The sequence below is a fragment of the Monodon monoceros genome, unplaced genomic scaffold (assembly GCF_005190385.1).
Source record: "Monodon monoceros isolate NGI ecotype Baffin Bay Population unplaced genomic scaffold, NGI_Narwhal_1 Super_Scaffold_3, whole genome shotgun sequence".
Lineage (NCBI taxonomy): Eukaryota > Metazoa > Chordata > Mammalia > Artiodactyla > Monodontidae > Monodon > Monodon monoceros.
The window spans coordinates 44,070,350-44,082,927 of NW_021703780.1; the positions used below are offsets into that span (position 1 = coordinate 44,070,350).

Sequence of the window (12,578 nt, forward strand, 5' to 3'; positions counted from 1 at the left end):
TCACTCAAATTCCAACCAATAACTTTTTTTAAACATGTGTGGGTGCTTTACCAAAATTCCTTTCTTAATCATCTTTTCTTTTGGTACTTAATTTTATTTATTTTGGCCGCCCCCGGTCTTAGTTGCGGCAGGTGGGAATCTTTCTTGCAGCACGCGGACTCTTAGTTGCGGCATGCATGGGGATCTAGTTACCCCACCAGGCGTCAAACCCGGGCCCCCTGCACTGGGATCACGGTCTTACCCACTGGACCACCAGGGAAGTCCCAACCAGTAACTTTTTAATACAAAAGAAAGTCATTAAAAATGACTTCATGAGAGCGGGTGTAAAAAAAAGAGGTTCAGCTTGCTCCGTACATCTATCAGCTTCAGTTGTGGCCTCCAGGCTCCTTGTTCTCATCTCGGGAAAGTGCCCAGGAGCCGCGACCGCGGTTGCATGAAGGGCCCTTTCCACCCCAGCACAGCCCAAGCCCGCTCCCCTTGGAGCCCCTGCGGGGCGGGGCCGGGGGCGCGGGCTCCGCCTCGGGCGGTGTTCGGGGCGGAGACGCGTCCCCGCGCCCAGAAAGGCCTCCCCGCCGCGCCACCCTCGAGGCCGCCCGCGCCGGACAGAGCAGCGGCCGGCTCTCGTGCACCCGCGCCCGTTTCCCGGTTCCCCGGTTCGCGGGCGGCGTGTCAGAGGAGGCGGGTGGAGCGCGGGGAAGGCAGTGATCTCGGGCCGCCCGCCGGACGCCGATGGCTCAGGCGAGGATCAGCGCCAAGGCCAACGAGGGCCGCTTCTGCCGCTCCTCGTCCATGGCCGACCGCTCCAGCCGCCTGCTGGAGAGCCTGGACCAGCTGGAGCTCAGGTGCGCGGGCCGGCCCTCCGAGCCTGCGGAGGGCGCGCGGGGACCGAGAGCAGGGAGCGCGCGGGCAGCGGGGAGCGGCTGGCAGGGGAGCTGGGCTGACCCGGGCCCCGCGGAGGGCCGCGCTGGGTCGGCGGGTCCCCTCACAGGAGCGGCCGTGTTCTGGGTCAGCGGCCCCGCACGCTCCGGCGGCCACGCTCCTTCGCGGCTCCAGACCCGAGCGCCGGAAGCGTGAGAACCGAGAAGGGAAAGTTACGGGTACGTTACTCGACATGGGGGCTGTGACACTGCCCGTCCGCAGAGCTTCTGGAACGTTCCGTGTGGGGGCCAGGTGTTTCCGGCCCAGTCTTTTCCAATAGTGTATTTCTAGGACAGGCGGCAGTTTAGTGGTCACCGTTGTGAATGATCGATCTCTTTGCAAAATATAAAAATCCATCTGATCCCCTGCTACTTTCAGCCCGGGTGTGTGTGTGGGGGTGGGGGGGGCTCCTTCTCCAGGTCGCCGGTCACACCTTCCAAATGCTGGTCACTGGCCTGAGAACACGAGTCAGTTTTCCCTTCTTAACTAATGACGGTGTTACTAAGTAATCAGTGTGCCCATTGCGATAAACACGTGCAAGATGAGAGCCTGAGTTGTTCTATTGGGAGAAGTTGGGGGGGGCGGTTCCGGCGCTGAGGTCCCAGGAATGTGACTTTAGAGAAGGGCCCGCGCACTCAGGCGCGCATTTGAGTGACAGGTTACTGCTGACCAGGAGCAGATGTCTCCCTTAATGGTTTGAGTGTTTTTCTGAGTTTGGGAAGATGCAAGAATGTGTTCCTAAGATTTTTCCTGAAAATCTCTGAGTGCCGGTTCTGCTGGTTTTCCCAGAGCTCTGAGTGCCTCATTCCTGCTCTTCTCCTGAATTCTTTCCAGGCTGTGCTGTCAATTCCTGTAGAACCGGGCACCACGGGCACTCCTTAGTGGCAAATGTAGTGGCTGGCTTGTATGGAATTCCTAAATAATTTCTAAGAAATTTGGGAAATACTTTTTTCCTTTAACAGTGAATGAAAACTTGTATGTACTTCCTGTAACCGTACTTCCTGTCACTAAAGTTACTGTGTAAGTTGTGTGCAAGTGTAGTTACAGGAAAATCATATTGAGGCGGCCACAACTCCCTGAAACCACAAGGAATTTTTTTCGCATAGTTTTCACCAGGTTCTGGGTGATCAAGGGAGTACGTAAGACAAAAATTTTAAGAAGCATTGCATATATGTCTTTATCTCCCTGGATTAATATACCAAAACAAGGGGTCTGTTTGCCAATAAAGTACATTAATAACCAAGTGAATAATTTATTATCATTTATTAATATATATGTTTAAATTGTCATTTATTATATACATCTTTATTATTATTATCATCATGGGAAGAAATGATGTCTTCTCAGAAAATAAGTTCTCCACCACCATGATTTCATGGAGAGTAATAGAGGGGTCCTGCTTGGAATGAGGCAGATGGAACTAGCTGAACCAGATGGAGCAAAACTAGAGCCCCTGAGTGTCCCTGGGAAGATTATGATTTCTTTTTATGTAGCAGCGAAACAAGTGCCTCAGCGTCTCCTCCGGTCTTTAGAACTTTGAGGGCATGTTCTCAACCATTTCAGGGGTCTCTCTCCCCTAGTTAGAAGGAAAGGATGTTTTCTTAAAGGAACAGGTGGGATGCTGCCCCCTCCTTTCTTCAAGCTGATTCACTTTCCTCAAACTTGGTGCCTCACATAGGGTAGGTACAGAAGCAGTCAAGTACTCATCTTTGAAAGGAAGCCTCTGGTTTTGAATATTATTCCAATGCTTCATTAATGTAAAGTGAATTCTGATTACCATGTGCAAGTGATTAAATAATAACTTGCTGAATTAACCCTTGAGCTAAGAAAGATTAATATGTGTCTAATTATTCATTTTAGGGCCTTTTCTAGTAATTTTAGACTTTGTGAGCTTTGTTTCTTCCTTTTAAAAAAAAGTGATGCCGGGCTTCCCTGGTGGCACAGTGGTTAAGAATCTGCCTGCCAATGCAGGGGACATGGGTTCGAGGCCTGGTCCAGGAAGATCCCACATGCCGCGGAGCAGCTAAGCCTGTATGCCACAACTACTGAAGCCTGTGCACCTAGAGCCCATGCTCTGCAACAGGAGAAGCCACCGCAATGAGAAGCCCGTGCACCGCAAAGAAGAGTAGCCCCCACTTGCCACAACTAGAGAAAGCCTGTGCACAGCAACAAAGACCCAACACAACCAAAAAAATAAATAAATAAATAAAATTAAAAAAAAAGAAACTGTTGATAGAATCATGCCTATAAGATCAAGTTTAAAAAGAAAATGTAACATTCATGTGTCATCTTATCTAATAGTTTAATTTCATATTGAGGATGGCAGGGTACTAAGTAGGGTGAAAATTACAGGCTGTACCTAGAAGCTGGTGTTTACTGTTCCCCCACTGTACTAGTTTTGTCAATTGTGGCAGAACTTTTTTCATATGAAACTGAAAATAGAATTATGCTCACTGCTTTATGACCTGCCTTGTGAACTGATGTCCATGGTGTTTAAAGTGCTTTCAGGTGCAGCATCTGACAAATCATTAAAGAAACTCCATTTGTTTCTAATATGTTAGCATGACATTAGCCTTTCTTTTTTGACGCCGGCTCACCTCCTTTTTTGCTTCCTCCTAAAAAGGTGATGCCTTTCTCTCCCGGTTTTCATGACCAAATGGTGTCTGATTTTTCCATTCGTCAGTGGCTCTAAACACTTTGCTTATGATTGTTACTAATTTAACAGTGATCATAATTCATAAATGACACCCATTAAGTTATTTAGTTAATGGGCGCTGACTCTGCAGGCCCTGTGCCTTTGTGGAAATTACCGTCACCTCTGTTCTTCAGGCAGGAAATTGAGGCTTGAGAAGTTAAATGACCCGTCCAAGGTCACACAGCTGGAACCCAGGAAGACTGGCTGTAGAGCTTAATACTTTATGCCTGAATTTTCTTAGAGTTAAGTATGTCATATTTCAAAAATGTAGGAATAGTATATGATTTTACTGAAAGAGGTGAAAATTCCACTTAGATTGGTGTCCCTGAGTCCCTGATCTCAGGGACTATTGAACACCTGCTGTGTGCAGGGTGTTGAGCGGCCTCTGAAGGCTCTGGATGGTGGTGAAGATGCTTGGGACGTGGGGTGTGGAGAACAGCCAAGGGGAACGACAGGACTGGGAAACTAGCTGTTCACAGATGTCCCCAAACTCGTCCTATTGTGGCTCCCTCCCCCACCATCAGCCAGTCACCATGGCTTCCATGGCAGCCAAGGAATGAAGGATGGGGCAAGGGCAGATGTGGTCATTTAGCTGACAGTTTCACTGCACCAACGTCCCAGGAGCCACAAGACAAGATGGCACCATAGTTAATATTGTATAAGAGCCTGTAATTTAAAAGATCACTTCTTGTAGACATTGTCATGTGAACCTTCCAAAACCCTCTGAGGCAGGAGGAGGACATATGTTCCCTCCTTTAGAAGCGAGCGAATCCAGTCCAGAGGGACTGAGTGGCCGGTCTGAGGCCATCCTGCTCATGAGTAGCTCCTGACACTAAAGCATAGACCCTTTTTTACACCAGAGTGTCTCAGTAGTGAATGTAATTTATCATTTTGGTGATGATTAGGGAGCCCTTCAAAATCTTAACCTTGCCTAAAATATGTGATCTTTGTAGTATTCTTTCTTCTTCTCCTCCCCTCCCTTGCCCTCCCCTCCCCTCTCCTCCCGTCCCCTCCCCTCCCCTCTCCTCTCCATGTTCGGTCTTGTTGCTGTGCGCGGGCTTCTTGTTGCGGTGGCTTCTCTAGTTGCGGAGCACAGGCTCTAGGCGCGCGGGCTCAACAGTTGCGGCTCGCGGGCTTAATTGTTATGCGGCATGTGGGATCTTCCCGAACCAGGGCTCGAACCCGTGTCTCCTGCATTGGAGACCACTGCGCCACCAGGGAAGTCCCTGTAGTATTCTTTTGATACAAGAATTTTGAATAAGAAACAGGACTATGATTTTAAGAACCTGTTTTAGAAGTAATTTCTTTGAAATAAGTCCATTTGCCATTTCCCCTTTTGATGAAAGCACAATTCTTGTTATTTACAAGCCTGAGTTCATAATGGAAGCATGTAATAACGACCAGGAAGCTAGCGTTCAAGGCACCAGTTCTGGGCATGGACTGCATGCAGTGGTCCCTCAGTGTCTGCAGGGATTGGTTCCAGGGCCCATGGGGTACCAGAAGCCACAGATGCTCAAATCTTTTCTATAAAATGGTGTCGGAGTTGGCCATCCGTATCCATGGGTACTGCATCTCTATTAACTCATAGCTTGTTTAGTCAGTGCTGTCAGTCACTGTGTTAAACTCTTTACCTGCTTTACTTCATTCAGTCACACCATCTCATGATCCCCGTTTTGTAAATGAGGAAATTGAGGCAAAGAGAATGTAAGTAACTACTCGAGGCCACTCAGCTGGTAAGTGGCAGCAGCTCTGGCTTGAGCGGCAGGACTGAGGCCCTTGCAGTCCCCGCACGTGGCACAGAGCACATGCCGGGGTGGCTGGCCTGGGAGACCACCTCCCAGCACCTTGTCCCTTGGTCCCCAGGCTTCGATCTCTGGGCCCCGGGGACCAGCCGAGGATGCGTGCGCTCCACATTTGTCCTCGTGGGAACATTCTGAGCACAGGTTCTCTCTGTTAAAGCTTAGTTGTGATTTCATGCAGAGAGTTTTCCAGGAGCGCAGCCCAGGCCAGCCTTGCCATGAGGATCAGTTCTTTCCCAATTTGGACATGTAGCTCTTACAGGATCTGCTGGTAAAACCAGAGCTGCCCCCCTCTGCCAAGGAGTGTTGTCAAGTGATGTGTTAACGTGAAGGATAAAGTGAGTTGGTCCAACACGCCTCTGAACAGAGTTCCAGGAGAAATCATAGAAGGGCAGGTGGGAAATATTTGAAGGTTTAATGGCTAACAGTTTTCTAGAACTAATGTAGACAAAAAGATGTGTATATGAATTGAATTTAAGGAGACCAATAGCTGATAAATATGACTTAAGCAAACTAAGTAGAGATGTAGGTTCAGCTTTTTAAAAGAAAAAACTAAGCATGTGATGTCCATACACTAGACAGATATAGTATTGACGGCCTCAAGGGAGGGGAAGGAGGAAGCTGCTAAGGAAACAGTTCCTGCCAGAAGGACTGGGTTTTGAAAAAGGATCACTCAGTAGACGTGGGCCAGGGATAAAGAATGTTTAGGAAGCGGGGGACAGAAGATGAAAGGGCCAAGATGCCAAAAAACTCCTGGGAATCTTTACATCCTGAAGAATGAAATTTTACCTTTGCTATGAAATGAAAAAGGTTTATATAAAATCATATATAAGAAGTTCTATAAAAGATGAAATCTGTTTTTCACAGGGAAAATGCCCTGACAATTTCTAGCCTTGTGGGAAAAAAAATAAAAGTTCCATCTAATTGCCTCTATATTTGGTCTCATTTAATGACAAAATATCTTCTTTATATGACAGATTTATTATATTTTTTCTAGAGTGTCTCAAACGATTTTCTTGTTAACAACTTCATGAACTTACTAGTATAACTTATTATCATAAATGGAGCATTCTTCTTTAGAGTAACAATTCTCTTTATCATCTTACATTTGAATATAAACTCAGGAGTGCTGGAAAATTAATCTCTTCTTTCAGCATCATCTCATTTACCAATCAAATGACTCATCTGTGCCATTTAAATACTAGAGTCACGTTTGTGTTTCTGCACAGATGTTTCATGTTAGTGACAACCTGACCCCTTTTCATGTGTCCCGGGCCCTGAGAGTCTGCTCGTGTGAAATGTGTAAGCACATAATGAATGGGGCTGGAAGGCAGCCTGATGCTGTGTGTTTACTGTTTTATAGAATATTGGTTTTGATTGTGTTTTCCAGTCAAATTTGTCACATAAGATTCTTACGAGCTCTTTGCTTCTACTGGCTCTTATAAACACAGAATCCAACAATGTATTTAGTATCTTGAGAATCGAGACCCTGTGACTGTACAGTGTGTCGGTGCTATTTTGGGGGATAACAGGTGGGTGCCTGTAGGGGAAAAGGCGTGTGTGTGGTTGGGGTGAGGGCCTCTTCATGTGGCAGGAACACATGCTAGAACACGTGCCCAGGAAGACAGAAGGGATTAGATCTCCTTGTGATCCGTGTTTCCAAGAGCATCTGAGTACTGGAGGTAGGTCTGTCACTATTTATTTTGCAACACTTGGCAACTTATTTAGTTGTGGTGTAATAAAAAAACGAGAAAGTGCCCTGGAAACAGCACTTTAAACACACAGGACTTTGTTTTGTTTTCTTTCGCTCTCGTAATTTCACAGCCTCGTTCTTTAGTCACTGGTTGTGTTTGTGTGTCTGTGTAGTAAGTGCATGTGTGTATAGTTGCGGGGTTATCAGGGCTTTACACCAAAAACCTACAGAAGCATTCTCTTTAAATTTGGGAAAAGACAAAGATGCTGTCTCTTAGCGCCACTGTTCAATATCGCACAGGAGGAGTTTAGTCAGTGCTATTTAAGAAAGAAAAATTGGAGCTGATAGGATTAAAAAGGAAGAGATGAGAATTTTCGTTTTTTGTAGATGAAATGATCATCAATCCAGAAGAACTAACAGAAATTAAAAAACCGTTAAAAATGAATAAGTGTAAATGAAAGTTGCCAGTTATGACGTGAACCTACCAAAAACAGCATTTCTCTAATCAACAATAGCCAACTATAAAATGTAGTATATATGTAAATATATTATTCACAATAGTAACAATATCCAAAATATTCAAAACACTTAAAAGAGTCTGTAAGACTACCATCAAGAATACTTCAAAACTCTAATAAAGAACGTAGAGGAGGGTCTGGATGAAGGAGACACCCTTAGAGGAACTGACAATGTTCTAAAGGTGTCTAATTTATTCCAGTTTTTTGAGAAACCCAATAAACTTACTTTAGAGTCTATGGAGGAATAAAAGTCAAAATAGCTATGTTATTTTTAAAGATTAGAGGACTGGGGACTTCCCTAGTGGTGCAGTGGTTAAGAATCTGCCTGCCAATGCAGGGGACACGGGTTCGAGCCCTAGCACGGGAAAATCCCATGTGCCGCGGAGCAACTAAGCCCATGCACCACAACTACTGAGCCTGCGCTCTAGAACCCATGAGCCACAACTACTGAGCCCATGCGCCACAACTACTGAAGCCCGCGCGCCTGCAGCCTGTGCTCCGCAACGAGGAGCCACCGCAATGAGAAGTCTGCGCACCACAAGGAAGAGTAGCCCCCGCTCACCACAACTAGAGAAAGCCCACACTCAGCAATGAAGACCCAACGCAGTCAAAAATTAAAAAAAAAAAAAGATTAGAGGACTGGTCTACCAGATACTAAGGCATATCACAAACAAAGCTGGTGCTATTTTTAAGAAATGGGTGTTGGTGTAAGAACAGTCAAAATACTACTGGATGGAATAGAGATTTCAGAGGCAGACAATCTACAAATCATTGAGGGAAAGACGGATTTGGGGTGCATAATGTTGGGGAAAATGGTTAAATCCTTACCTAACCATATACAGAGGTGGATTCTAGATGAATTAAGACATAGGTATGAGAAAAGTGAAACAAGTTAATAGAAGGAGATGTAGGAAAGTATGTCCTGACCTAGGGATGGGAGGACCCTGAAACAAAACTTCACAGCATGAGCTAAGGCAAAACAAAGCCAAGAAAAGATGGATCTCTTTACTTTTCACTTCAAAATAAGGCTCTCTGTTCAGTGAAGGACCTCCCAGACACAGATCATATAGGGTGGGATGGGAGAAGATGGTCACAGTGTCTGTCACCAAATCACCAAGAGGAGAGTAACCCCAGTTTAAAAAAGAAAAGTAGGCAAAGGTTGTGAACAAGCTCACAAGGATACAAAGAGATGTCCAAAATTATTAGCAATGAAAGAAATGCAGATTAAGTACTGACGTATCACTTGTTAGCCTGGCAACAGATGGTTAGAAAGTTGGGAGATGCTGAGTGCTGGTAGGGCTGTCGGGACACAGGGACTCGAGGTCCGGCCATTCTGGAGAACAATCCAGGGTGGAGTCAGATGACAGTCCACACACCCTGTGTCTCACCAGTTCCACGCTGGAAGGGTACTTGTGGACGGGTTGTGAGCAGAAGCTGGGGGACAGGGCGTGTCTCCGCTGGGCCAGGGAGGGCAGATCAGGTGAGGGACACGGGAACCTGGTGATTCTTAATAAAGTATGCTGCTGAGTGAAGAAAGAAACAGTGAGATATAAATAAATTGAAAATAGACAAGTACATGAGTGCAGATTTTTTTTGTAAAAACGAATACAAATCGATAAACACTAAATAGAATGAGTGCCCTGTGAGCGGGGAGGAAACTGGGAGCCACAGGGCAAGTGGATTAAAAGGAAAACAATTACAGAATAAAAAATAGAAAGGAGTAAGGAGTTTTTGGGAAGTGTTCCTAATCGTCGTTACACCTGAGCTGGACTGAGCAGTGGAGAGATGAGGAAGACGCGGCTTCCCTCCAGTAACTGTCCTGTCCCCCGCACTCCGCAGGGTGGAGGCTCTTCGGGAAGCGGCCACGGCTGTGGAGCAGGAGAAGGAGGTCCTCCTGGAGATGATCCACAGCATCCAGAACAGCCAGGACATGCGGCAGATCAGCGACGGTGAGGGCCCCTCCCGGGGCCGGGGGGGCGGCGGGGGTGCCGCAGAGCCGCTCCTCCAGCCCAGCAGAGACGGCTGGGCAGGATGTGACAGCAGAGGAAACAGGCACAAGGTCGGCAGCAGAGAAGACAAAAGGAGATGAATGGAGGTGTAACGTATAGAGGGGAAGGGGAGAAAGGCAGAGAAAACAGATTATGGACCCACTGAACCCTGTTCCACAGGAGGGCCGGGTGGCCTGTGATGCTCTGCACCAGTGGGCGGTGCTCCTCCTAACCAGGCTCCCCTGGGGCTGCAGAGGACCGGCCTGTGGGCCGAGCAGCTGGTGCGGTTAAGTGTGCATCCCGGCCCAGACCCACACTGTCACACATCCTCAGAGGGGTCAAGATCTAGTGTGTCTCTTCACTGTCCTGGCCATAGAGCAGTGAATTGGGAAGGAGGTTACAGAGCAGGACAGGTTGCTGATTTCCATATAAATAGTGAAGTGATAACCCAGCACCCTCTTCATACTGGCCAAGACTCAGACTACTGGCCTCAATTAGTCTGGAGGGGATGAAGTCAGTGCCTCATTTTCAGGCCAGCTTTTCCTCCCGTGTCATGGCTTTTTTCAGCCAGAATCGGGGCATTGTATTGATACACACACAGAATGTGAGGCCCCGAAATATGCCTCTCTGGCCTAAGGATTATTCCGAACTGGCTATTTTTGAGAAACTGCAGACACAGGAGGAGGAGCTCTGAAAACAGAAGAAGTCACTGTTTTGTAAGGGAAATTTACATTTACATTTTGTAAAGGAAATCATTTGTAAGGGTGTCTCCCTTTCTACCAGGAAGAGGAGGATGACAAAACTACAAGAAACCTTCACCAGTGGAGAAGGCACCTACTGAATCTACATAAGAACCTTACCTTTGTCTATCGTGCCTTTTCTGGGAACCTCCAGAACTTGCCTCCCTCCGTCCTCACCTTCTCTAGCTGAGAGTATTTTGGGTGGAGGCTGGGCCATCTCAGGGAGTCACTCAGTTTCCCTGGGGATCTCCCATGTATATACATGGGGTATACATGGCAATAAGCTTCTGGGTTTTTTTCTTGTTAATCTGTCTTATTACAGGAGGGTCTCAGCCAAAAGCTCAGAAAGGTAAAGGGAAAGTTATCTCCCTCCTCTAATGCACATCCTCACGTAGATCCAGGGCATCCAGTCTCCTGCTCTAACCAGCACAAAGCCCCAGTTACAGACGCACACCTGCCCCAGCTTCTGCAGACGTGACAACCGCAGAATCATCTGGCATCCAATCTGATACTCTTTATAAATTAATCTTATTGCTGTAGTTTTAACGTGTATCTTTAAGAAATTCATAGGTGCTCACAGGATAGATTCAGCCACACAAAAATACCTTAGTGTTCTTGACATAGACGCGTGTATGTCTCATATTGATTGATATTTCAAACTTTTCATGATTAGGAGAAAGAGAAGAATTAAATCTGACTGCAAACCGTCTGATGGGACGAACCCTGACTGTGGAAGTTTCAGTAGAAACAATTAGGAACCCCCAGCAGCAGGAGTCCCTCAAGCACGCCACCAGGGTCATTGACGAGGTGGTCAGTAAGTTTCTGGATGATCTGGGAAACGCCAAGAGTCACCTGATGTCGCTGTACAGCGCGTGTTCCTCTGAGGTGCCTGCGGGGCCGGTGGATCAGAAGTTCCAGTCCATCGTGATCGGCTGTGCTCTCGAGGATCAGAAGAAAATTAAGAGAAGACTAGAGACCCTGCTTAGGAACATTGAAAACTCTGACAAGGCCATCAAGCTGCTGGAGCATTCTAAAGGGGCTGCTTCCAAAACCCTGCTACAAAACACTGAAAGCAGATTCAACTAGTGTTCCAACCTAAGAGCCCTTATAAATAATCACATAAAAATGATAACGTACTATCTTAAGTGATAACTAGTTCTGTTTGTTAGACAGATAACTAGTTCAGTGTTGTTAGTTTGTGAATAACAATTAAAACTAGAAATATTTTGATTACCTTTCTAAAAGTTTTTAGATTGAATTTTTGTCTTGTACTAGGATCTAGCACCTCCTATATATATATATATATATATATATATATATATATATATATATATTTTACTATTCTGTGGATGAACACTTAGTATGTGGGGGAAATAAGTGCTCAGCTAGGGGTAAAAGCATCATGGTTCTCTCCTGGGCTTTGTCTGCAAAGACACACGGGCACACACTGACCACGCATCTGCTGTGAGCCAAGCAGTGAGCTTGGAATTATGGAAGGGAACCTTCCCTGTGTCTTCTCTTTCATTCAGCAGGTTTTTTAGACATCTATATCAAATTATTTTGAACTTAAACATTTATGCATCTCATAATATGAATGTACTTCTTGATAATACGTGAAAACATAACATAAAATGTGAGAAACTTCACCTCTAATTTTACCACTCTGAACTGTATATGGTATATCCACTTCATCTTTTTCCAAATGCATCATTTCTTTAAATTTTTAATCATTACAGAAATACAATGTTGTAACTTGCCTTTAAAAATTAAATACTGTTTTAAAGTCTGCTTTTAATTCTCAAGAACCTCTATTCCATGTAGTTGTACAATTTACCCATTCCCCTTACTGGACATTTAGGTTGTTTCCAGTTTGTTGCTTATTACTGCAACATATTTGTGTACGTAGAGCTTTTTCCTTCTTTCGTTTGTTTTTGATTTTCTTTGTATAAATCCCCAGCAATCGGTTTTACTGGGTCAAAGGGTATATACATTTTCATGGCCTGATACGTTTCCAAAGTTTTTTTGTATAAGAGTTATATCAATTTATACTGTCTTCAATAATTAAAAAGTTGCTGTTTCACTGAGAGCTTTTCAGCATTGAGTATTTTTTTCTAATATTAAATATGAAATACCTTAATTTAGATTGCATTTTGTTCACTAACAAGGTTGACCAGTGTATTGATTATTCTTTTATCTGTGATAAATGCAGCAACTATAGAACACTTTT

General features: G+C 45.4%; 1 protein-coding gene across 1 annotated transcript; it reads left to right on the forward strand.

Annotated features, from left to right (window-relative positions):
• The first annotated feature begins 583 nt into the window (after nucleotides 1-583).
• BAG2 (BCL2 associated athanogene 2) lies at nucleotides 584-12,498 on the forward strand. Its single transcript, XM_029244462.1, has 3 exons — nucleotides 584-842; nucleotides 9,463-9,572; nucleotides 11,025-12,498. The coding sequence occupies exons 1-3, from the start codon at nucleotides 730-732 to the stop codon at nucleotides 11,435-11,437; spliced, it is 636 nt and encodes a 211-aa protein (XP_029100295.1). The 5' UTR covers nucleotides 584-729; the 3' UTR covers nucleotides 11,438-12,498.
• The last annotated feature ends 80 nt before the right edge of the window (nucleotides 12,499-12,578 follow it).